Source organism: Staurois parvus, unplaced genomic scaffold (assembly GCF_062004578.1).
Source record: "Staurois parvus isolate SC_StPar_1 unplaced genomic scaffold, SC_StPar_1.0 ptg000217l, whole genome shotgun sequence".
Classification (NCBI taxonomy): Eukaryota; Metazoa; Chordata; class Amphibia; order Anura; family Ranidae; genus Staurois; species Staurois parvus.
This window is the reverse complement of record NW_028318013.1, coordinates 1660864-1688187: the sequence shown is the minus strand read 5'-3', so window position 1 is coordinate 1688187 and position 27324 is coordinate 1660864. Positions and strand designations below refer to the sequence as shown.

Here is a 27324-nt window from a genome sequence, read left to right as displayed (position 1 = left end):
ATCTGCATTTCTTTATCACCCAGGTGCTCCTGGACACAACTGTCGGAATGGTAAACATCGATCAACAGGATATATTTAATAAAACAGCCTTGCATTATGCTGTTGAAAATGGTAATGCTAAGACAATACAACTACTATTGGACAGAGGAGCAAAAGTTGAAATTACAAATGAAAGTTTAAAGACTGTTTTTGATATTGCTTTGAGAAAAATTCAAATTAACTAGCTAAAATCTAGATATCCATCAAAACCTGCTTTTTTTTAATCTTGTGTGGTTGCAGTGCACTTATATGTATTTGTAATTGCTTTTAAATCCATTTTTATGGGAGACTTAGTGTTTTATGCATTTAAGGCCATGTGGAATGCAATGTTGTGTTTTTCATGCACACCCAAAAGATCGCATCTGTGTGCTTGCAGTTAACCTTTGATCTAGTACTGGGGTCTCCAAACTATCTAAACAAAGGGCCAGTTTACTGTCCATTAGATTTTGGAGGGGCCGAACTGTGGCCCATGGGAGTAGAAATTGCCTCGGCATCAGTGCTAATAGACAATTTCCCAGGCTTGGTGATCAGTGTAAGTAAAAATAAACTACAAAGTGCCTGTTGGCAATAGGAGGAGGAATAGTGCCCTATTATTGATGTCACTTGGAGAAATGGTGTCCCATTGTTGAAGTCAGTGGAAGGAATAGTTCCCCATTGTTGGTGTCAGTGCAAGTAGTGACCTATTGTCGGTGTCAGTGGAAGGAATAGTGCCTCATATCAGTGGGATAAACATTGCCCCAAGGGTTGGATGAAGGCAAGCAAAGGGCCACAGTTTGGAGACCACTGATCTAGTAAAACAATTTAAATTAAAGTGTATGTTAAGTAAAAACATTTTGTTTTCGATTTCAATACAGTAAGCAGGGGCCCCTAACATAAATAAAACCACCATTGTTTAACACCCGAATGGCAGGTGGTGGAGTGAAGAGGAAACAGTAGGGGGGATCTTTTTTATCCTGGGGGTTAGAGAAAAAAAATAAGGGTGCATTGTTTAAAAGTACTCTTTTCCTTTAAAGCAACTCTGTCACTAACTTAGCATGACACCTTGGCCTTATGTACACTGGGTGATTATCTATTATCATTATAGTGAACAGGACCAGCACCGGACCTAGCCATTAAGAACCACAGTAAGAATCAGAAGATTCTTGCTGCTACAATTCGCACCGGCCTAAATCGCCAGGGTAAATGTAGCCTCAAGGTTGTTGAGAGACAGCAGGTATCATAAGGTTCCTCATCATAGCTTTGCTAGGGATGGATTTATCATTATGCAGATAAGGTCTGTGCCAACAGGCAGCATAGGCAAAGGGATTTATTTTATGTGAAAGCTTTTCAGCCACACATTTTTATATCAGCAGAAATAGAATTATAGGAAGAGAGCCTAGCAGAGATGTATTGAGTTGAGCATCAACTGAGTGCTCCAGTGGTAGAAATCCAGCCCTGACCTTTACTGTTGCAGCAAGAGTCCTAAGATGACTGCGTAAAGTGGTATTAAACCCAAAAGCAAACATTTATCATTTTGCAGCTTACCAATTCTTAGGGGTGATGGCTGCATACATTTCTTTTATGGTCTTTCTTTCCTTTATTATCACCTGGTGATCCAGCCGATAAGTCTGTTGTTTTTCAACAGAACAAGCTGGCCTGCAAATGTATCAGTTACAGGGTTGTGACAAACCATTTAGCAATGACAGGGTTGATTACAAAGATCAGCTTTTCTTTATTCATGTGAAACCCTTGTCCCAAAAGAAAAACAAAACTGTTATTCTAACTGCTTGTGTAACTTCACACAGCTGGAGTTTGGCTTTATTCTCTTAGTGTATGCTAGTACATCGAACACTTCCCCCTCCCAGACTGACATTACTGCTGTCTAAAGGTGTCCCCAGTGCTCCTTCATCCAGAGTGGAGGCACTCTACTACAATACAAATAAAAAGAAATAAGTGAGCACTTCTAAATAAAGCAGCTAGGCACAAGGGACAACCAACAACAATCCTCACAAGAACATTAAAAAAGTGCAGCGCTAAAATAAATGAAAAACAAAATGCATAAGAATATATCAAAATGTGTTAAAATAATGTATAAATAGTCCCAAAAAGATGACTTGAAGTAAGAAATGCACTCTAACCAGATGTGCACATTAAATGTGCAGTGTAGATATCCTACAGCTCAAAAGTGATCATCAGATTGGCAAAGGTAAGCTTATTCCCTCAGTCAGAGAGGATCCTCAGATGGTGCACAGGTGAGCAAGGAAAATTCCACTTGAGAACAGAAACCAGGCACTGCTCCACCAAAAAAAGGCAAGACTCCTCCCCTGGGCAGAAAGGGTGTCTAGGAAGAAAATGCTCCCCGCAGGGGGTCAAGACAAAAGATGCCCATAGTGAAGTATTGTTTTAAAATGCAAATTTATTATGGACAAGTGACAATAGCAAGGGGGATGCATCCAGTAACAGCAAGTAATGCGGAGAGGACTAACCGTCCTAACAGATGTAGTGGCCGCCGGAGCTCCACGATGCTCCGACGGCGTGACGTCACAGCGTGCGTAGGCTCCTCCTTATGCGTTACGTGCCAAGCACATCTTCAGAGAGAAAAACTCTACTACAATAGGTGTGTTACTTGCCAGATTACCAGGTGAAATACAGAGTGAAAAAAGCATGAAAAAGAAAAAGAAAAGGGATGCAGTCACCACATCTAAGGATTGGTGATGTGCAATATTTTACACTTTTGGTTTTGAGTTTAATACTGCTTTAACTTCCCCAGAAAGTCTCAGCTTCCAGGCATGGGGAGAACCGGTACGCCCCCTTTTTGCATCCCACAGTGCAGTGATCTAAAATCAGATACATTGAGGTAATTTACTAAAGCTGGAGCACTCAGAATCTGGTGTAGTTGTGTATGGAAGCCAATCAGCTTCTAACTTCAGCTTGTTCCATTAAGCTTTGACAATAAAACCTGGAAGCTGATTTCTATGCAGAGCTGCACCAGATTTTGCACTCCCCAGTTTTAGTAAATAACCCCCAATGCTACAGGAGAGGTAGAAGTGTTCTATCTGCAATGGTGATAAGGAGAGCTACAGTTTTGCTTACTGTCAGCAGAATCTTACACTTGCATGCTTTTACTATGATAGAGGTTTACTAAAAAAAATTTAAATAGATATAGATTAACTGCTATCTCTCACCTCTGTTTAAAAATTCTTGTTCACTGGCTGTCGGACCTTAGTAGTTTGGGTCACGGAGATTGAACCTAGATTAGGAAAATCATAGCATCTGATCTGCAAACTTGTTCTGGGCAACCATTAAATCAGCATGACAGGGAAACTTTCAGGAGTGGTCAACACTGGGAGTCTAAATGTCACTCAATACAGGTTTCCTTTAAAGAGGAAGAGTAGTGTGAAAGTGATGCCTAAAAAAAGCAAGCAATGGATAGAAGACTAGTCATCAGTTGTGTCTGTGGGTTCCCTATAGCTGTTTGTTTCCCCATTACTAAATTACCAAGCCTTGTTCAACACAGTTTTTGTGTAGAGGTGGCCATCTTAGTATTGGAAGAGCTTTGCTTTGGGCCTCCAGGGCGGCTTATCTACCTTTTACTGCATGTAACCCCTCCATGTGTAATCACATGAAAATAGCCATGTTCACTTGTCAGACTGTCATTGATTTGCACAGACATGCTGGCCATGGCTGATCACATCAACCTGAACTACCTAGTGTACAAATACTCTCATTCTTGGCAGCCATTAGTAGCACTTTAATACCAGACACTTTCACCCCCATCTTGCCCAGGACAATTTTCAGATTTCAGGCGGTCATACTTTGAATGACAACTACTCAGTCATGCAACACTGTACGCAAAAAAAATTGTAATTATTTTGTAATTTTTTCATACAAATAGAGTTTTCTTTTGGTGGTATTTAAAATGTTACTAAACCAAAAACCCAGCATTCACTATTTCTGGTCTCCCACAGTACACAGAACATGGAAATGCAATTATTTTTGTAAATATAAACTGCTAAATACCTTTTCTCATCAACAGTTAGAGCAGTCTTGTGACTTCTATCATTGTCTGGCTGAGCGCTGCTAAAGCTTGTAGGAGGAGTTTTCATTCTGCTCTGACTGTCCTATGAGGCTGCAAGATGCCTGACCCCCTGTCTGGACACTGCTGAATGGCCCTGTGCTGATCACACGCATCCTTCCAAATAAAAAAAAAAAAAAAAGCTCTCTAGCCATACACACTAAACTGAGCATGTGCAGAGTGACTCGTAGAGCTGTGTATAATCAGCAGATGGAATGGGGACAATAGAAGAGGCTCAGAGAAGACAGGATCAAACAGCCTTTTTACATATTGTGGAGGATTAACCCCTTAGGTTCCACAGTGAGTATAACAAGCATGCTTTACTACATATCCAGACTGATTTTACGGATGTGAGTTTAGTAACACTTTAATCACCACTGTTTTTTTTTCCTATATAAACAAAAAACTGAAAATTCTGAAAAACCCACTATTTTCTCAGTTTGTTATAAAATTTACAAAAATAACCCAAACCAGTGTATATTATTTACTATGTGTGAAAGCTTCTCTCATTTCTTAAGGTCCTAAAATGCCGGGATAATACCAACCCCCTCCCCCCCCCCCTCCCAAATAACGCCTTTTTTGAAAAGTAGACAATCCAAGGTATGTACTAAGAGAAAGGGCAAGTTTTTTAAAGTTTTTTTTTGTCACCATTTTTTGGAAAATGAACAAAAACAATCTTTTTTACATATCATACTGTCACCAGAGCAGAACAGTGTCACCATATTACTGGTGTGGTGTGGTGGTACTAACTGGTGACAGTATGTAAAAAAAATTAATAATTTTTTCTTCAATTTTTTTTTTAATTGTTCTTTATTAACATACTGTCAGCAGAGCAGTACAGTGTCCATACAGATTATCACTTTATAGGCAATCATTTACACTGTAAAACTGTGAATGGCATCCATGCATGTGCTATTGTATATAATTGTGATAGCTGAGATTGATCACAGCTATCACATGGTACAGGTCTGCTGCAATTGGTCCTGTACCATGTGATCACTATGACCAATAACAGAAATTGTCAAAATAGTACACAATGGCTATGAATAAAAGTCAATGTTTACAACTGTCGTGTGATCACTGACTGGTCACAACAATCTACAACAATCTGTGTTTTGCTGTGTCCAGTGTACACAGCAGGTCACAGATCGTGTCACTGTGTGGCCCCTAGGGCATGCACGAGGCATGCGAGTAGGAGGACGTCATACAACATCCACTCAGAATAGCAGTGCACCTGCCCAAAGACATTATTACAATAGGCCAGGCAGGAGGCGTTTAAAAGTAACTCCACAAGTAACAACCTACTGTGGTCTGTATTTGCATAGTGCCTCTGCTTTCTGAATCCCAGAGAAACTGTTCTGTTTAGCAACAATCCAGGCAAACTCAAGCTCTTGGACCACATGGGACTCCAAACCATAATTCTTGATCCAGCACAGTATAGCATGCAAGTGCACGCCCTCCTGATTTAGAGTTGCATCAGTTGCTAGGGAGAAGGAAGATTGTGAGGGAAAAAAAAGCCAAGTTCGCCTTTTGTAAAGAAATGCATGATTTTGCAGTTAAAAATGTGCATTTTTGTAACACTTCTGACTGCAGAGCATTGCGCCCACAATCAGTGGATTGTGGGTGCAATGTCAGGGCTCCTGCAGACACTGCTGGGAGTTCCATGCCTATATGTCTTATGGGCAGTCAGTTACTCAGATGCAGGAATTGTTAGTGAACTATGAGGGCACTGGTCAGCGTCCTGGTAGTTCATTGCAAGCTACAAGCTGTCTGCTGTAGTGGAAGACAGGACTTGTAGTACTCTCATTCACAGAATCCTGTGAATGATGTTGTTGTATGGGCGGAGCCGTGCAGAGCTGCATCATTTTTGAAATGTGAAAGCAGCTGACAGGGGGGGGGGGGGGAGAACACCCTCCCGCTGTAACGGGGAAAGTGGGGATCGGGGGTTGAGGGAGAAGATGCTGCACATGTTACACCCTAGATACAAGCGTAGCATGTAACATGTTCAGAAGTGAACTTATTCTTTAAGCAGTAACAATTCCCTGAGCAGAAATATAGAGCTGAGATCCCCCCATGAGGCCAAGTTGTAAACAAAGTATAAGCAAGTCCAGAAACAATAGAATTTTAACTCCCCACAAAATGACAATTCGATTACACTTGTTTCTGTATCAAATATCCTTACACCGTGTTCCAAATTATTATGCAAGAGGCAATTTTGCAGAGGTCATCTTTACACTTTCAGGGACCCTAAAGGTGCCGACCAGCTGTTCCCATGATTCTGGCCCAAAACATGACTCCACCACTGCCTTGCTGACGTCGCAGCCTTGATGGAACAGGGTGGCCATCTACCAGCCATCCACTACTCCATCCATCTGTACCATCCAGGGTTGCATGGCACTCATCAGTGAACAGGACTGTTTGAAAATTAGTCTTCATGTATTTTTCTGCCCAATGCAGCCGTTTCTACTTGTGAGCATTGGTTAGTGGTAGCCAAATAGAAGGTTTATGCACAGTTGCAAGACTCTGGAGGACTCTACACCTTGATGTCCGTGGGACTCCAGAGGCACCAGTAGCTTCAAATATCTGTTTGCTGCTATGTAATGGTATTTTAGCAGCTGCTCTCTTGATCCGATGCATGGATCTGGCAGAAATCTTCCTCAATGTGCCTTTATCTGCACGAACCCGTCTGTGCTCTGAATCAGACACAAATCTCTTAATAGTGTGATGATCATGCTTAAGTTTTCGTGAAATTTCTAATGTTTTCATACCTCGTCCAAGGCATTGAACTATTTCACTCTTTTCAGCAGCAGAGAGATCCTTTTTTTTCCCCATATTGCTTGAAAATGGTGCTCTGCTTAATAATGTGGAACACCCTCCTTTAGTAGTTTTTTCTTAAATTGGGCTCACCTGCCAATCTAATTATCACAGGTGTCCGAGATTGTTTTCAGTGATCAAAAGAGCCCTGACACACAATGCCATCCATGAGTTAAACTGAAAAACAAAATATTTAATCTTTGTGACACTTTAATAGAATTTGCATAATAATCATTTGGAACAGGGTGCAGTACCAAACTGAGAAAACCATACCCCAACATAAGTCTGCTAGGAGCTGTAGAGACAGGGACAGGAAAGCCTTAGCTCTGGACCAATAACTAAAAAATAAGATAATGAAATGGAAACTTGTGCTGCTTTTATAACTGGAGAACAGAGCAGGATGACTAGCAAACATCGAGAAATACCAGCCTGTCTCAGAGAGAACCTGTGTAAAACTCAGCAAACCTCATTGGCTGACTTGAGAGGCCTCCAGCATTTAATATAACCAGAATGAATCTATCAGCAGCAGAGCAAATGAAAATTCATCCTCCCTCCAGGACATAAAAAAAAAATGAGGCATGCTGATTGTAGGCAGCATCCTGTGCTTTTTTTTTTCCAGCACCCATTTCACTTGTAGGTGGCAATATAACCTGCAGCTTAACCACTTGCTCTCCGGAAGATTTACCTCCCTTCCTGACCAGGCCATTTTTTTTCTATGGAAAAGAAAAAAAGACCAACAATTTTGAAAAAAAAAACAACTTTTTTTTTACTTTCTGCTATAAATCATAAAAAAAACTACATGTCTTTGGTGAAATAAAATCCCAAGAAGTGTATATTGATAGGTTTGTGTGAAAGTTTCAGCTTCTACAAACTACAGGATATATACTGGAATTTTTATTTATTTATTTTGTAATGACACTGGGCAGGAAGAGGTTAACATCTAGGGCGATCAAGGGGTTAAATGTGCTGAACATGTGTTTTTGTGTGTATGGTGTGCTGCTTTTACTGTGGACTTAGTTGTTTTCATTCCCTGCTTAGAGAGACAGCAGAGGGAGTCATTGGTAAGTACAACATGATTTCGGGGGAAACGGATAACATTTTTGATATATTTACATTTGTGGTTTAAGGGGCAAGTTATAAGGACGCTGGGGTCCTGGCACGATAACATATTTATTAAAAACATTCTTATATAAAAGTGATCATGTGATAGGAGACAGAAGACACAATTTCTTCCATGTTTGAAGTCTTTAAAATCCATTAACACATTTACATGAGTCCTCTGCCTGATTTTAGACATTTGAAAGTGACCTTCATAATTATCTTATGGGACACACATTAGGTGGCTGAATAGATTTTAAAGAAAAAAAACTGAGCAATACTGGAAGGCCACACAGGGAAGATCTTGAAAGTCTTGCAGTTTAGTTAAAAAAAATATTCTATTTCATAAATATTCACCGTGGTGTAAGGGAGGCCTGAAGATTAAGTGGCCAATGGGACACGTTACTTAAAATAAAGGTTCTAATCTTCCCATACCCTATATCAAAACAAACTGGGTCAACTTCTATTTTACATGTATATAAAGACTAATAAGAGATCCTTTTTTTTTATTTTTTTTTTATGGTAGACATACATTGGAATGGTCATTTATTTAGCCTAACAAGCAGCACCACCACCATCTACCAGGTAGCTCTACTGTATTATGTAGTTCAAGACGTTGCACTTGACACGGACCCTACCTCCTTTCACAGCTGACCATTGTGAGAAAGGCTGGCCAATAATAACATGCACGAAGTTAGATGGTGCAGGGCCAATGCTACTTCAGAAACTCATGTTCACAGAACTTATTTGCAGATTAGATCATCTAACGCTTTGGGGCTAAGGCAAGCTGTACAGGGAATATAACAGTAGGTGCAATACGGCAGCATTAGATGCTCACTGCAGGTCTTCCTTCTGCTTGCAGATTTACAATGAACACAGGTTTACTTAAGACGAATAAATCATTTAAATAAAAAGAAAACCAAACATCATACAATGATTCAAATACACCATTTTATTATGTTCTTTGGCAGATTGTTACATTTCATGTTTTCTCAGTTTTGAAGCATAACTTTATGACAGAGTAAAACATTTCATTAACACAGAAAACTTCAGGTTTATTGTTAAACTGGTGTATTCCTTGCCAACCTCATTCTATCCTCTAGTAGTGTAACTGCTATTAATCCAGTGTTAGATTACGAATACAAGTAGACAAAGTAACATAGAATAAAGTGCTATTCATTTACAATCCACATGACCCTGTTACTATAGACGGACGAAATAAAACTACTCTTTAAATGGAGAAGTACAGCCAAAGCTCTTTTGATTGTACTTCTTCTGTGAATCGCAGGAGTGTAGGTTGTTCTGCACTCCTGTGACCAGTCGGCTGATGTCACTCAGCTGGTCCAGGCTGGAGAAAGATCCCGAATTCCATCCCAGAGTCTGGAGCAGCACCTGGCTCAGCATCTCAGCGGCTGCTGAGAGCCTGAGCCAGCCGTTCCCTCCCGCTCCACAGCTCAGAGCAGCTGTGAGAACTCAGCGATCAGCAGTCATATGTTCGCTGAGTTCTCACACTTAGAGCTGGTGGACCAATGCTCTAAGTTAGCCACCTAGCTAAGTAGGATTTAAAAAGAAAAATTCTCTTTTAAATTATGTAAATTGACCTAAAATAAAAAAAAGTATATAGCTCACATTTAAGTATCTGACAATTACATATAAAAATCTAATTTTTTTGATTAGTGTATTTATAAATGTAATTTGCTATCTGTTTTTTAAAGCAATTCATCAGGGCAGACGGGATCTCTTTATACTTTCTTGAGATAGGTTGTTCATTAATATAAGCCATACACTGCTTGAATTTTGGCCAATTCTTGGTGACTAAATTTGAGCAGTGCATGGGCCCTGCTGGGAGCATTCTTTTGTCTTTTTGTCAGAAAAGCCCATCTGAATTTTTTCAGATGAACACACCTGCATCGAACCAGATGCAGGCTCTGTTTGGGTATTCTGACAGTCAACAATGAGGAATTGTCCATCCACACTGGTAAAGTGGTTCTAAAGTCAGATCTAAAAGCAACCTTCTGTAAAAGCTTCCCCCCCCAGTTCACCTCTATACTTACCTGAGCCTGATCTTGATCCAGCACGATGCATGAGAGCAGAGGCTCTCTCTCTCAACATTGGCTCAAAGACAGCAGTGTGAGCTAGTGGGAATGGGGCGCAGGATGGGGCCAAGATGCGCTATTAACACACAGAGCCAGCTCTGGAGCAAGCCTGCACGAGTGCCCCCATAGCAAGTGGCTTGCTATGGGGGCACTCGACAGGGAAGAGGAGCCAACAGCACCAGCGGGGGACTCCTGAAGATGAGAATTAGGGCTGCTCTGTGCAAAACAATTGCACAGAGCAAGTATAGTAGTGATTCAATCCATTTCTGACCACCTTTAGTGTGGGATGTTTTTTTCTGTTCAATCTACAGGCTGAACATAAAAAAAATCTATACACGTACAGTGCGGAAAATAATTATTTGACCCCCTGCAGATTTTGTAAGTTTGCCTACTTACAAAGAAATGAAGGGTATAGAATATTTATAATAGGTATATTTTAAATGATAGAGACAGAATATCAACTGAAAATCCTGAAAAAACACATGATACAAATGTTATAAATTGACTTGCAGTTCAGTGAGTAAAATAAGTATTTGATCCCCAACCAACCAACAATAATTCTGGCTCCCACAGACTTGCTATGTGCTCTTGTGGTACACAGATTAGTCCTGTCAATATAAGAAGGTGCTCCTAATGACAACTCGTTGTGTGTATAAAAAAATCACAGAATATCTTTCTTGGGCACCACCATGGGCAAGACATCAGGGACAAGATTGTAGACCTGCGCAAGGCTGAAATGGGCTACAAGACTATCAGCAGGAAGCTTGGTGAGAAGTGATTATTCGCAAATAGAAGAAATACAAAATAACCATCAATCGCCCTTGGTCTGGAGCTCCGTGCAAGATTTTGCCTCATGTGGTAAAAATAATCATGAGAAAAGTGGTGGGAAAGGGGGGGGGGGGGGGGGATCAGCCCAGAACTACATGGGAGGAGCTTGTGAATGATCTCAAGTCAGTTGGGACCACAGTCACCAAACAAACATTGGTAACACAATACGCCATCATGGATTGAAATCCTGCAGCGCCCGCAAGGTCCCCTTCCTCAAGAAGGCACATGTACAGGCCCATCTGAATGAACATCTAGATGATTCAGAGAAGGATTGGGAGAAAGTGCTGTGGTCAGATGAGACCAAAATTGAGCTCTTTGGCATTAACTCAACTCACTGTGTTTGGAGGAAGAAAAATTTCGACTATGACCCTAAGAACACATCCCTACAGTCAAGCACAGAGGTGGAAACATTATGCTTTGGGACGGTTTCTCTGCAAAAAGGTACAGGCCGACTTTGCTGTATTGAGGAGCAAATGGACAGGGCCATGTATTGTAAATGATGGATGAGAACCTTCTTCCTTTAGCCAGAACACTGAAGATGGGTTGTGGATGGGTTTTCCAGCATGACAATGACTCAAAACATACCACCAAGGCGACAAAGGAGTGGCTCAAAAAGAAGCACATTAAGGTCATGGAGTGGCCTAGCCAGTTTTCAGACGTTAATACTATAGAAAATTTATGGAGAGAGCTGAAACTTCGAGTTGCCAAGTGACATTTTCTCTAAAACCTTAAGGATTTAGAGAAGATCTGTAAGAGTGGACCGAAATCCCTCCTGAGATGTGTGCAAACCTGGTAACCAACTACAAGAAACATCTTACCTCTGTGCTTGCCAGTGAGGGTTTCTCACAAAGTACGAAGTCAAATTTTGCTTGGGGATCAAATACGTATTTTACTCACTGAACTGCAACCCAATTAATTACATTTGTATCGTGTTTTTTCAGGATTTTCGGTTGATATTCTGTCTCTATCATTTAAAATATACCTATTATAAATATTCTATACCCTTCATTTCTTTGTAAGTGGGCAAACTTACAAAATCTGTAGGGGATCAAATAATTATGTTCCCCACTGTATGGCCAGTTTTCCTGCCCTCAGCTGACTAACAGCTACAAGGTTCACCATACATGTTAGAATCTGACCATATAATCTTCGTAAAAGCAAATTTAGATCTACCAAAACTATGTAATATGAGAACCTACATAAACTATTCAATCAATTTGTATCCAGTCAGGCAAGCCTTTGTACTACATACTTGTTGTGAGCTATAAAAGGTGATTGTACAAATATATTGTAAAGCGAGTTTAAGACAGGGCTGTACAAAGGCAGAGTCCTATTTAGAGCTCAGCTGTGTGGAAATTGACTAGTTGGCAGTCATTAGCTTAATTCAAATAAAGGTTTTCCAGTGTATAATAATGAAAATAACGTTACACTAAATTACTCTAAATTACTTTAAAGGGTAATTGTGTTTTCACAAAGTACAGGTTTAGTGCCTGCCTAGTCCCCATGGCTAAATGTAAGTCCCCCTACATTGGCCAGGATGCATACTTACCGAAATCCCTAGACTATAGCCTGCTACTATCTTCACATCCTCTGGCCAGAATCTTTTTTCCACTGCCCAAGCCTACACAGTCAATTCCAATAAACTTATATAGGGCCACTGCGCAATGGTAAAAAGATTCAGAAGCCAGCAGTTGTTGAATACAGTTAAGGATGCAATGCATCTGGGGTGGGGCAAGTAAAATAGTTATCCTTTAGACTGCAACTGCAAGTGTAAAGAATAACCTCTATAATGTATTCCTAAATAAGACCATAACTAATATAGCAAGGCACAGTGAAGCTGGATTTTTAATTTAAATCGAGGAAAAAGTAGAAATGTATATCCTAGCAAACAATAAAGACACATTTTAGATCTACAGTCATTAAAATCAACAGGTAGAATGCAACTGTAATACTGCCACTTATCTTTCATCCACTTAATTATACTTCAGGATTGGACTATTAAAAAAGGCCCAATATCTGTAGTGTAAATTTGAAATGTAAGGTTAGCTTTGATAAACACACCTTTATGAAATTAATAACAGAATCTATTTAAAATGAAAAAACACCCTTACTGCTTAGTTATACTACACATACCATTCTTGTAGACTACACATTTGTGTATGTTGACAGCAGTATTTACAATTTAAAAAAAATATAAAATATTTAAACCTGTAACCATTTCTTTACTAGTCAGTATTACAACGAATAAAAATATAATGCTATACATAAAACTCTTTTGTAACCAAGATCGATTGGTGTACCCACAGTTTTGTGTTCCTTTGTGTGAAATACTACCAAATCCACCCATAATGGATTACTCAGGTCACTGTTATACCATGGTGACATATCTTGCCTTGTTTTATGCTGAGCAGCAATGTCTGCATAGACTTAGTGTTTTTAAATAAAACAGTTAAAATCATGCTGAACAATACTGTTATCTTTATTCAAGCAGAAACCCTGTTCTAGGCAGCTAGAGGAATCCAGACAGACTTTGTCTCATTAGGAACTCATCATTTTCAACTGCTATCCAATGACAATGTCCCAATAGTCAACACAGCACACTCTCTACCTTAAACTGTTCACACACAGGGCAAGTTTGCAGCCGTTTTAACCAGCTTTAGAATGCACAAAATGACTGAACAGGACAGAGCACGCTACCACCAACAGTTTATATAAAAAGGATATTTATAGGTTGTCTTGATCCACTGATTTGTTTTGCTAACGGGTACTGGTTGACAGTTCTTAAAATTGACATCAAATTGTTCATGTGTATGACCAGCACGCACTGTTATTCCTGCCTTTATTATTGTAGTATAAGTAAAAGGAAACTTGGGGCCAGGAATACATGCATAAATGCATACATACATAAATGCAAGCTGCCTAGCTGTCATGCCCCTTGCCTTTGGAACTTTGAACTGCTAACCAAAACAACCATGTAGACACAAAAAGTTTCAATCTGTCTTTCCTGATCTGCATATTTATACTGGGTGCAAAATATTGAAGCTAATGAGTTGGCATACCAGTCAGGTAATCGGCAATTTGAGGAAGCCGCAATGGCAGTCTGCATATTTCTCTAGACATATATTTTACACTTCATGTTTTCTTCCGAAGTAGTAGCCATCAGTAATTATGGTCTTTCATCTTGAATCCCCACTGTTTCAGCACTATACTAGTGGACTGCCATTCACTGAATTCATTTAGCCATTGTTCAACTCTTTTAAGAAAAGCTGAGCCATTGCCAGTAAAGGAAAGTCTTCACGTTCCAAAGCTGTTGATTTGTAGGCTTATGTTGCATCAGTAAAGATGCTTATACACCCCGTACCATATGGAAACGCGTGTTAATAATATAAGATGTACAAGCAGAGGTAAACTATTCTCTTGAGTACATGTCACAGTAATAAATTAATTAAAAAGCAACGTAACATTTAGTTTCATCTGCAACAACAAAGCTATCATACAGTAATGCTGTGAGCTTCAGTCAGACGTCTGATCAGAAACATTTTGTCTCTGCTCTCCTGTAGAAAAGAAAAAAAAAAAAACATAAAAAATACTAATTAGACAACTAGTAAATCAGTAACTTACATTTTTGCGTTTATATTGTAAACAAAAAGAAGAATATTTGGATTTTAACGTAACTGAGATTCTCCCTTTCAGAAAAAGACTCAAAAGCGAAATCATAAAACACAAAAATGTTTATTATATTATATTAAAACGTTTTGGGGTTCATACCCCTGAAAATAATGATAAAGAAACCACATTTTAGCCACCCCTGCCAACATCATGGCATTTTTATATGGATGATACATATATACATAAAATCCAGAACAATCATATAGCAATGGGGGAAAAGTGATGTAGGCATTAATCCAACGCGTTTCACATTAAGCTTATTCAGGGGTTCAGGAGACAAAAAATAACTGCGTATCATGGCCCTCAAAAAGGTGCCAAGTTTACACTAATGGATGCCCATAAACACGATTGGTGAGATTGAAGGGCAGATGGTATGACATGTGAGACAGATATAGTGCCCCATCAGTCCATGCCAGATGGAGCGAAGGGCCAAATAAAGGAGACCATAGACAACTCTCTAATAATACTGTGTGGATGAAGTGGAATAAGCCCTTAAGAAATGGGTGATGTGCCTAAAAATGACCTCAATCTGACCAATGTGAAAAAGTTTGTAGTATTTCTTATAATGAAAACACACACACACCTAATACTATATTAATGTGAAATTCCAGCCAAAGCTTTCTTTATTCAGTCTTCAAACAGAGAAGAAACTAGAAAAAAACCTTGACATGGGGTTTGACCATTTCCCACTCCTAAAACAAATAAAAAAAATGTTGCAATTGGAATTCTACTTTATGAAAGTTCATAGAACTGAAATGACACAATATATCCAATGCAGAGCACAGTGGAAAATTTACTTTTTATCTTAACTGGTCTGTTATGTTAGAAGCAGTTTCTTTGATCAATTTTTGGCGAGTAAAATGAAAGAATTTCACTATCACAGGTTTTTTTTTTCCCATTTCAAGATACACCATTGACGAAAAGGTAAACAGTACGAGTATATGTAGAATGCAAGATTATTGAGTCAATCTCAGAGTCACAGAGCAGGTTCCAAGGACATGCTCAGGATGTTGCAGTGAAGTGGAGAAAGTGCAAATCAACATCACTAGATACTTGGAGCCCCAGTCTAAGTACTCACATTAGCAATGCCAACAGGACATTAATTGAGTATCATTAAGGCTGCATTCACACTTGAGCGATGTTCACACCTGATCACACAAACAGGCACCATAGATAACTACTGATTTTTTAAGTTTGAGAGCGGTTTTGGAGCTTTGAGCTTCAAACTGCAAATCGCTCAAGTGTGAATGCAGCCTTACAGTAGAAAACGTTGTCGTTCACTTCAATTAGGGTCAAACTGAGCATGCCCTTGTGTATCCTAGTAGTTTTGCCTCACTGATCTCCAAATTTTAATCAGCCTCCCATGCCAAGTGATGGGGTAATTTAGTCGATATGGTGAAAAACATCTGATATAAGACATACATGTCACCACTCTGTCCCTGTGTCTTGTGTGAAGTATACAATTTGGTGCATGCAGAATGTTTCTGATGGGGACATCCCAAACATTTGAAAAGTATTTTGGGTTTTGAACACTTCTGTGGTCAAGAATGTGCCTTATACAATACAGTCCTTTGTCTAGGCACCATTTGAACTGTCAAAGTAGGAGACATGGGTGGAATGCAATAATTTTTGTTAAAAAGTGGGACTACTTGGGTATGCAGAGACTTGAATTTAGACAATTTACAGGAGGTGTCCAATAGGTGAAGTGAATGAGAGAGCGTGAGACAAAAAAGATTACCCCATGCTTGTTTCATTGTCTCAGCGATTGCCACATGAGGAGGTTTATGGTGTTAGGTGTGCCCGTCAGGGATTCAATGCTTACCCAATCTGGTTTATAATTAGAAGAAAACATTTGCATCAGTTGACTCAAGTGTGCTGCCCTGTAGTTCTTCAAAAGGTTTAGGACCCCCAATCTGCCCACCGATTTGAAACTTTTGGGCAAATCTACACCCCAAGAACCCCAGATTTTATTTTTAATAATGTGAGACTGAAATATTTTAGATCAAGGGAGGAGATGTTGCCAAGTAAGGTTCAGAAGTAGTAAAAGACTCGTAGCAGTAAGGTAATTTTTATTGTAAAAATTCCACCCATCCATGATAAAGAGTAGGTTTAATCCTGAGTTCTGAAATCTTCCCAAACTCATTCAGAATGTTTTCAGAAAGAGTTTAGTAATATTTTTGAACTCAGGGCTAATCCTGATAAATCAGAATGTCACTGTATATCTCTGTTTCTTTTGTGAAAGCAATGAAGTCTAAACTGTGTTAAAGCATGCCTATGGTCAAAACGTACAATTATCATATTATTTTCCAAATTTTATTTCAATAATTTCAAGCCTTCTCCTATTAATCTGAATGATCTTGACGTTTGTAAACTTGCTTGGTGAAGAATTTCACACATTTACATCTGAATTATGTGGCAATTAGACTGCCTTCTGAACCAGAGATGCTGAGAGAGGGAATTTCAGCAGGTGGAGTCAGTTCAGGAATCACTGCTTGCAGGAAGCAAGGTAAAATAGGATATATATGGGATCTATTCACAAAGCAGTATCTACCACTTTAGGGCCTTCAGTAAAACACCTCTTAGCATTTTTCAAATTTTTTTGCAATTCACCAAAAAAAATGCTTTTAAAATATCACGTGGTATTTCATCTTAGTTTGCCTCAATATTTATCTCATGAAACCATTCAGTATTTTTTGTTATTAATGACGTTATATCCAGTGGGATGGATAGATTGGACAGGAATTAGAACAGTCAGTTTTTATTGCAGTCTGTGACCCCATTAGGGGGATTCACTCTCTATTTTACAGTTTCTCCTTACCACTGAAAGTGAAAGAAAAATACATTTTCACATTTTGGGTTGGCATCGGACACCTCTAGCGGAGAAATCTCTCCAATGGGACACAGATGGCAAAAACAAACAAACCAGAAAGCAGTTCTAACCCTCCATTACTCTATCCAAAATTAAATAGAAAGTTACAGGTGAAACTCGAAAAATTTGAATATTGTGCAAAAGTTCATTTATATCAGTAATGCAACTTAAAAAGGTGAAACTAATATATGAGATAGACTCATTACATGCAAAGCAAGATAGTTCAAGCCGTGATTTGTCATAATTGTGATCATTATGGCTTACAGCTCATGAAAACCCCAAATCCACAATCTCAGAAAATTAGAATATTACATGCAATCAATAAAACAAGGATTGTACATAGAACAATATCGGACCGCTGAAAAGTATAAGCATGCATATGAACTCAGTACTTGGTTTGGGCCCCTTTTGCAGCAATTACTGCCTCAATGCGGCGTGGCATGGAAGCTATCAGCCTGTGGCACTGCTGAGGTGTTATGGAAGACCAGGATGCTTCAATAGCGGCCTTCAGCTCTTCTGCATTGTTCGGTCTCATGTCTCACATCTTTCTCTTGACAATGCCCTATAGATTCTCTATGGGGTTCAGGTCAGGCGAGTTTGCTGGCCAATCAAGCACAGTAATCCCACGGTCATTGAACCAGGTTTTGGTGCTTTTGGCAGTGTGGGCAGGTGCCAAGTCCTGCTGGAAAATGAAGTCAGCATCCCCATAAAGCTCGTCTGCAGAAGGAAGCATGAAGTGCTCCAAAATCTCCTGGTAGACGGCTGCGTTGACCCTGGACTTAATGAAGCACAGTGGACCAACACCAGCAGATGACATGGCTCCCCAAAACAACACAGACTGCGGAAACTTCACACTGGACTTCAAGCATCTTGCAGTGTGTGCCTCTCCATTCTTCCCCAATACTCTGGGTCCTTGGTTTCCAAATGAGATGCAAAAGTTGCTCTCATCAGAAAAGAGGACTTTGGACCACTGAGCAACAGACCAGGTCTGTTTTTCTTTAGCCCAGGTAAGGTGCTTCTGATGTTGTTTGTTGTTCAGGAGCGGCTTGACAAGAGGAATACGACATTTGATGTCCATGTCCAGGATCCGTCTGTGTGTGGTGGCTCTTGATTCACTGACTCCAGCCTCAGTCCAGTTCTTGTGAAAGTCCCCAACACTTTTGAATGGCCTTTTTCTGACAATCCTCTCCAGGCTGCAGTCATCCCTGCTGCTTGTGCACCTTTTTCTTCCACACTTTTTTCCCTTCCACATAACTTTCTAATAATGTGCTTTGATACAGCACTTTGGGAACATCCAACTTCTTTTGCAATTACCTTTTGAGGCTTTCCCTCCTTATGGAGGGTGTCAATGATGGTTTTCTGCACAACTGTCAGGTCAGCAGTCTTTCTCATGATTGTGATTCCTACTGAACCAGACCGAGAGACCATTTAAAGGCTCAGGAACCCTTTGCAGGTGTTATGGCTTAATCAGTTGATTAGAGTGGGACACTGAGCCTAGAATATTGCACCTTTTCACAAAATTCTAATTTTCTGAGATTGTGGATTTGGGGTTTTCATGAGCTGTAAGCCATAATCATCACAATTATGACAAATCGCGGCTTGAACTATCTTGCTTTGCATGTAATGAGTCTCATATATTAGTTTCACCTTTTAAGTTGCATTACTGAAATAAATTAACTTTTGCACGATATTCTAATTTTTCGAGTTTCACCTGTATGCTTCCTTGTCACCTCCTCTCGAGCTCGCCTCCAGGACTTCTCCAGAGCCTCTCCCATCATCTGGAACTCATGGAGCATGTCTGGTCAGCCCCCACCCTATCTGCCTTTATGCAATCTTTGAAAACTCACTTATTCAGGGAAGCGTACCCACCTCCACCTAAGAACTGTACTTGAGTCACTTCCATCATATCTTCTCCTGAAGCTTTTGTTGCACTTCCCTTTCCTTTAAATTGTAAGCGCCATGTGTAGAGCCCTCCTATTTCTTCTGTACTGAACTGTATTGTAATTGTACTGTCTCCTTTTTTATTGTAAAGTGCTAAGCAAACTGTTGGCACTTTATAAATCTTGTATAATAATAATAATGTCTTTAGTTATACTTTAAATTAATTTTTGCTGTGATATTTTGCAAAGTCATTGCCATATCTTTGGACAGATCTGTTTTGTCATCATTCTCAGACATTCTTGAAAGTGTCACTCTGGTATCCATCTCCCAAACCTTCCAATTGATGCCACCCCTCTCCTAACTGCTCAAGTTCCATACCTTTGTAAGGATACTTGTCTATATTATAGATTTGATCCTGTCTTGTGAAAATTTTTTCGCCAAAGATATCTCCAAAGATATTTGTGAAAAAGTAAAAGTATCCCCACTATTTAGGACATATGTTCTAACAAGGGATTAGACCGTTGTGATATGAATTTACATTGGATTATGTTTGGAGTGATTTTACACAGCAAATTATGTACACTATATTGCCAAAAGTATTGGGATGCCTGCCTTTACACGCACATGAACTTTAATGGCATCCCAGTCTTAGTTCGTAGGGTTCAATATGGAGTTGGTCCATCCTTTGCAGCTATAACAGCTTCAACTCTTCTGGGAAGGCTGTTCAAAAGGATTAGGAGTGTGTCTATGGAAATGTTTAATCATTCTTCCGGAAGCGCAATTGTGAGGTCAGGCACTGATGTTGGACGAGAAGTTGGGAGCATGAAATTGTCCAAAATGTCTTTGTATGCTGACGCCTTAAGAGTTCCCTTCACTGGAACTAAGGGACCAAGCCCAACCCCTGAAACAAAAAAACTCCTTACCATATTCCTCCCTCCACCAAACTTTACACTTGGCACAATGCATTCAGGTAAGTACTGTTCTCCTGGCAACTGCCAAACTCAGACATGTTCATGTTCGATTTGCCAGACAGAGAAGTGTGATTCGTCACTCCAGAGAACACATCTTCACTGCTCTAGAGTCCACTGGCAGCATGCTTTACACCACTGCATCCGAAGCTTTGCAGTGCACATGGTGATGTAAGGCTTGGATGCAGCTGCTCGGCCATGGAAACCCATTCCATAAAGCTCTCCATGCACTGTTGTTGTGCTAATCTGAAGACCACACCAAGTTTGGGGGTTTATAGCTATTGACTCTGCAAACAGTTGGCGACTTCTGCGAACTGTGCCCAATCAGCATGCGCTGACCCCGCTCTGTCATTTTACAAGGCCTACCACTTTGTGGCTGAGTTGCTGTTTTTCCCAGTTGCTTCCACTTTGTTATAATAACACTAACAGTGGGCTGTGGAATATTTAGTAGCAAGGAAATTTCACGGATGGACTTATTGCACAGGTGGCAACCTATCACACCTAGGGCGGCATTTTTCAGGGGGGGGGGCAGCACTGCCCCTTGGAAGAAGGGATGGAAGAAGGGACACATGTTGCATGGGGACCTGGTGGGTTCCGAGAGAGGCTGCGGGTTTCATGATAATTAGAGATGAGCGAATCGAACATGGCGAAGTGGAATTAGTTTCGAAGATTAGGAAAAATTCGATTTGCGCCGAATCCGAAAATTAGCAAACTTCGGATGCACGAATCGAATTTTCCCAAAAATGGAGGCAACATGTGTGGCGACGGAGCGGGGATCTCTGGGAAGGCGCGCAGACAAGGCGCGCTGACCCATAATGCATTCATTCATGACATGTGATCGCATTAGCCAATCAGCAGCCAGCACTGTGTAATGGTGGAGCTATAAATTGCGGCCATCTTAGAATTCTCCATTAGCCTCCGATCATTCAAGAGAGACAGACCTGTCTGTATTAGGGACAGAGTTAGGGCCACAGAGACTTTAGGGCCACAGAATCGTTACTCGGGGACACAGAATCGTTACTCGGGGACACAGAATCGTTACTCGGGGACACAGAATCGTTACTCGGGGACACAGAATCGTTACTCGGGGACACAGAATCGTTACTTTATGCTTCACAACCACTATTGAATTAAAGAGTATGTCAGACAACACGCAGAGGAGTGGCAGAGGAGGCAATGTTTCAGGAGCGAGCAGACGTGGCAGCAGAGGAAGGGGTCGAGGCAGCACTAGTCGCAGCCAGAGGCCAGTGCTCCCGGTGTCATCCAGCGGTCGTGTCTCCACCGACAACCCTGCCGTCATCGATTGGTTGACTCGGTCCTCTTCCTCTTCCCAGGTCACCTCTGACACCTACAGCCAACGGTCAGTGGGTACGTCAGACACAACCGTTAGTTGGCATGGCCCGGGAGCAAGCCCACTGAAATCACGTGTCCTCTACCTGCCCCTGTCCTTTGGTGTTCCCTCACCAAGTGAAGTTTCGCATGCTGTGGGCTCAGCCCCACTGTACAGTGAGGAAGAGCTAACAGAGTGCGGTCAGGAACGGGGGGAGACATCCGCCTCTTCAGCAGCCAGGCGAAGAAGTACTGACGAGGAGAGTGGCTCGGTAGCCGGTCTAGAGACAGGTCTGTCTCCTGACCCACACGCAGCCGAGGGGGCTAGTAGTGACGCGGAGACCCTAATTGATGATGATGAGGCTGATGGCACTTGGCAGCCTCGTCGTCATCAGGCTATTGCTTCCGCATCATCAGGAGAAGAGGGTGCCAGCTTGCCAGCGAGCAAAACAGTCGGTGGGTTGCCCAGGAGGCAGCAGGGTCGCAGCAGTGTCAGTGGACGCAAACGGCCACGGAGTAGAGCACCAGCTGCACTGCAGCCTACCACCACGGCCAGTAGTGGTGCCGGTGTGCACGGAGGAAGTAGCAGTCAGCCAGTGAGGAGTAGTGGGGGCAAAGTTTCCTACTCGGCAGTGTGGCAATTTTTCGTCAAGCCGCCTGAGGAAGTAAACGTAGCCGTATGTCGATTATGTGGCCAGAAAGTCAAGCGTGGCCAGGGGGCCCATGTTGGGACTACAGCGTTGCGTCAGCATATGCAGCGTCGCCATTCGGTGGCCTGGGAAAACCGTGATAAAGATACGGCGGTTCTGCCTGCCCCAGCCCCCGCTCCATCACCCGCTCCGTTACTTGCTCCGTCACCCGACGTCAATCGCCCTCTATCAGCCAGTCAAGGCTCCAACACCTCTGCTGAGGGGAGTTGTCGCTCGTTGGCATCTTCCGCTCGTTCAGATGCTCCTTCTCCTGCTACTCCTCTTCACGGATTCCGTCAGCAGTCTTTCTTGGAATCCGTTTCCAAGAGACAACAGTTTGCGAGCACGCACCCGACGGTGCAGAAGCTGAACGTCCTCCTGTCCAAGTTGCTGGTGCTGCAGTCCCTCCCTTTCCAAGTGGTGGACTCAGCACCTTTCCGAGAAATGATGGCTTGTGCCGAGCCGCAGTGGAGAGTGCCAAGCCGGCATTTCTTCGCCAAAAAGGCAGTGCCAGCCCTGCATTCACATGCAGAAGAGATGGTGGGCCAGTCTTTGAGCATGTCGGTCTCTGCCAAAGTGCACGGCAGCGCCGACGTGTGGAGCTGTAACTACGGTCAGGGACAGTACATCTCATTTACGGCCCACTGGGTGAACGTGGTGCCGGCACAGCCGCACCAGCAACTTGGACAGGTCACGCCGCTTTTGCCTCCACCTTTGCACGTCCTTGGTCCAGCAAAGATGTCCGCCTCTACCACCTCTTCTTCCGCCGTGTCCTCAGCCGCCACCCCCGTGCCAAGTCCCATTACCCGACCGGCATATCACATGTGCAGGGCGCAACGGTGTCACGCTGTGCTGCACCTGGTATGCCTTGGCGAACGTAGTCACACAGGGGAGGAACTTCTGAGTGTAATGAACAGAGAAATCGACAGATGGCTGTCTCCGCGCAAACTGAAAATCGGAACCATGTTGACCGACAACGGAAAGAACATGGTGTCTGCTCTGCGTCAAGGAAGGTTGTGCCATGCGCCATGCATGGCTCACGTGTTCAATCTGGTTGTCAAGCGGTTCCTAAAATCCACCATCCCACTGCAAGACATCCTTAAAATGTCACGTAAACTTTGCATGCATTTCAGCCATTCCTACACCGCAAAGCACACCCTCCTTGAGCTGCAGCGGCAGAACGGAATTCCACAGCATCGCCTGATCTGCGACGTTGCAACAAGGTGGAATTCAACCCTACATATATCAGACCGCCTTTACGAACAGCGAAAGGCCATCACCGATTTCCTGATGTTAAAAGCGGATAAAGGTACTCCCCTGTGTAACTTAGATGTCAGCCATTGGCAGCTCATGCGTGACACCTGCCGCTTGCTCAGGCCCTTTGAGGAGGCCACGCTATTCGTGAGTCGGCAGGACTATGGGATGAACGACGTCATTCCTCTGTTGCACGTCCTGGAACAAATGCTGTTAACAATGGCTGGTCAGGGTGCGGTAGACGTGGCGCACAGATCTCAACGCCACATGACCCCTGTGGGGGCAGGACAGGAAGAAGAGGAGGAGGTAGAGGAGGACATTGGTGCTCAGGAATTATTGAGTGAAATGGGTGGTTTTTCCACTCAGCGGACAGGAGTGGAGGAGCAGGAGCATCTGGTAGAGGAGGAGGAGACAGAGGACCCAGACGCACCGTGGCAGTATGCTGTGGAGATGGAGGCAGGGAGTCCCTCGCATTCCTTGGCACAAATGGCCCATAGCATGCTCGGTTGCTTGCGTAGCGACAGCCGAATAATAACCAACAGACAGAGGGATGACTTTTGGCTGTCCACCTTGTTGGACCCTCGCTACCGTTCAAAAATGGTGGCCTTTTTCACACCTGCTGAGAGGGAGGCCAAAATAAAGTACTATAAAAACCACCTATGTAGTCAGTTGGTCTCTGCCTTTCTGCGCCAACGTCCATCCTCAGACACTGTGGGCCCTGTGCGCTCGCGTTCCGCTGCCATGGCAGCAGGGGAGGGGTGGGGTGGTAGGAGCAGTGGCAGCTCCACCAGCAGCGGCTGCCTCAGTCTGCAGTCGATGATGAGTAGCTTTCTTCACCAGCGCAGTGAGGAAACTACTAACCAGCCGCAGCAGCATCAGGTGGACCTGGAGCAGGACCTCAAACAACAGGCTCGGGCCTACTTGGACAGCACCCTGCCAACCGAGGTAGACAATCCCCTTGACTACTAGGCAACGAAACTTGACCTTTGGCCCCAACTAGCTGAATTTGCCCTTGAAAGGCTGTCATGCCCGGCCAGTAGCGTGGCATCGGAGCGCGTGTTTAGTGCGGCAGGAGGTATTGTAACTCCGCGGAGGACACGACTGTCCACCCAAAGTGTGGAGAGACTCACGTTTGTGAAAATGAATCAGGCGTGGATTAGTCTGGATTTCAAACCACCAGTTCCTGACACAACTGACTAAATCCGCCATGAATCATGCCCCAAACATGTTATTATTTTTAACATAGGCCTCTGTATGGCCTTCAATTTAAGCTGCTTACGCTTTGCCACTCTGCCATGGGCCCCTGTACCGCCTCCTCTTGCTGCTGCCAGGTCCAGAGTGTGTCATGGGTCCCTGTACGGCCTCCCATTGCTGCTGACTTCATCGCCAGACTCTGCCACGTGCCACTTTCAGGTCTCCTTACACTGTTGGTGGGTTCCATTTTGTGATAGGGTGCTGTATGGCCTTCCATTGCTGCTGCCTCCACCGCCACCCTGCGCCATGTGTCTCTGTCGTCTGCTCACGCTGCTGACGGCTTCCGCTTTTTAACCGAGGCCTGTGTTTGGCTTCCGAATACTGCTGCATCCACCGCCACCCCGCTCCATGTGTCTCTGTCGTCTGCTCACGCTGCTGACGGCTTCCGCTTTTTAACCTAGGCCTGTGTTTGGCTTCCGAATACTGCTGCATCCACCGCCACCCTGCGCCATGTGTCTCTGTCGTCTGCTCACGCTGCTGACGGCTTCCACTTTTTAACCTAGGCCTGTGTATGGCTTCAGAATAATGCTGCCTACACCGCCACCCTGCGCCATGTGCCTCTGTCGTCTGCTCACGCTGCTGCCAGGTCCATACTGATTCATGGCCCCCTGTACCGGCTCCTCATGAACGTGGTTCAGCGGGTTTGCATCACTTAACGGCAAATCGTTGACAAACGCTGGGACGTTCAGTGTTGTGCGCATTAAGCCAGACACCAAAGGGCAGCACAGACCTGTTATTACTCGCTCAAGCATGGCTGAACAAAACCAGTCTCTACCACAAATTGGACCCAGACCTGCCCAGGGTCTCGTAAGTAGATTGCACGGAGGAGTAGAGTTTGTTATTGGAATTAACTGTGAGGGACTTTTAAACCTAGGCCTGTGTATGGCCTTCAATTGAAGCTGCTTCTGCTCCGCCACTCTGCCCTTGGACTCTTGATAGTCGTCTCCCCACGCTGCTGCTGGGGGGACTTTTTAACATAGGCCTCTGTATGGCCTTCAATTTTAGCTGCTTACGCTCCGCCACTCTGCCATGGGCCCCTGTACCGCCTCCTCATGCTGCTGCCAGGCCCGTAATCTGCCATGGGCCCCCGTACCGACTCCTCATGCTGCTGCCAGGCCCGTAATCTGTCATGGGCCCCTGTACCGCCTCCTCATGCTGCTGCCAGGTCCAGAGTGTGTCATGGGTCCCTGTACGGCCTCCCATTGCTGCTGTCTCCATCGCCACACTCTGCCATGTGCCACTTTCAGGTCTCCTCACACTGCTGGTGGGTTCCATTTTGTCATAGGGTGCTGTATGGCCTCCCATTGCTGCTGCCTCCACTGCCACCCTGCGCCATGTGCCTGTCGTCTGCTCACGCTGCTGACGGCTTCCGCTTTTTAACCTAGTCCTGTGTATGTCTTCCGAATACTGCTGCCTCCACCGCCACCCTGCACCATGTGCCACTTTCAGGTCTCCTTACACTGTTGGTGGGTTCCATTTTGTGATAGGGTGCTGTATGGCCTTCCATTGCTGCTGCCTCCACCGCCACCCTGCGCCATGTGTCTCTGTCGTCTGCTCACGCTGCTGACGGCTTCCGCTTTTTAACCGAGGCCTGTGTTTGGCTTCCGAATACTGCTGCATCCACCGCCACCCCGCTCCATGTGTCTCTGTCGTCTGCTCACGCTGCTGACGGCTTCCGCTTTTTAACCTAGGCCTGTGTATGGCTTCCGAATACTGCTGCCTCCACCGCCTCCCTGCGCCATGTGTCTCTGTCGTCTGCTCACGCTGCTGACGGCTTCCACTTTTTAACCTAGGCCTGTGTATGGCTTCCGAATACTGCTGCCTCCACCGCCACCCTGCGCCATGTGCCTCTGTCGTCTGCTCACGCTGCTGACGGCTTCCGCTTTTTAAACTAGTCCTGTGTATGTCTTCCGAATACTGCTGCCTCCACCGCCACCCTGCGCCATGTGCCACTTTCAGGTCTCCTTACACTGTTGGTGGGTTCCATTTTGTGATAGGGTGTTGTATGGCCTTCCATTGCTGCTGCCTCCACCGCCACCCTGCGCCATGTGCCTCTGTCGTCTGCTCACGCTGCTGACGGCTTCCGCTTTTTAACTGAGGCCTGTGTTTGGCTTCCGAATACTGCTGCATCCACCGCCACCCTGCGCCATGTGTCTCTGTCGTCTGCTCACGCTGCTGACGGCTTCCGCTTTTTAACCTAGGCCTGTGTATGGCTTCCGAATACTGCTGCCTCCACCGCCACCCTGCGCCATGTGCCTCTGTCGTCTGCTCACGCTGCTGACGGCTTCCGCTTTTTAAACTAGTCCTGTGTATGTCTTCCGAATACTGCTGCCTCCACCGCCACCCTGCGCCATGTGCCACTTTCAGGTCTCCTTACACTGTTGGTGGGTTCCATTTTGTGATAGGGTGCTGTATGGCCTTCCATTGCTGCTGCCTCCACCGCCACCCTGCGCCATGTGCCTCTGTCGTCTGCTCACGCTGC

General features: G+C 43.6%; 2 protein-coding genes across 5 annotated transcripts in view; one reads left to right on the top strand and one right to left on the bottom strand.

Moving 5' to 3' along the window:
- Positions 1 to 4563, top strand: part of LOC149460908 (uncharacterized) — a 57279-nt gene extending 52716 nt beyond the window's left edge. For both annotated transcript variants that reach the window (XM_089679061.1, XM_089679059.1), the window contains exon 14: positions 24 to 4563. In XM_089679061.1, the coding sequence (XP_089535187.1) occupies positions 24 to 224 (201 nt within the window). In that variant the 3' untranslated portion in view covers positions 225 to 4563. The remainder of the gene's footprint in view (positions 1 to 23) is intronic.
- An 8821-nt stretch (positions 4564 to 13384) lies between these two features.
- The window catches only part of TMC7 (transmembrane channel like 7), a 106665-nt gene continuing 92725 nt past the window's right edge, over positions 13385 to 27324 (bottom strand). For all 3 annotated transcript variants that reach the window (XM_089679056.1, XM_089679057.1, XM_089679058.1), the window contains one exon: positions 13385 to 14483. In XM_089679056.1, the coding sequence (XP_089535182.1) occupies positions 14421 to 14483 (63 nt within the window). In that variant the 3' untranslated portion in view covers positions 13385 to 14420. The remainder of the gene's footprint in view (positions 14484 to 27324) is intronic.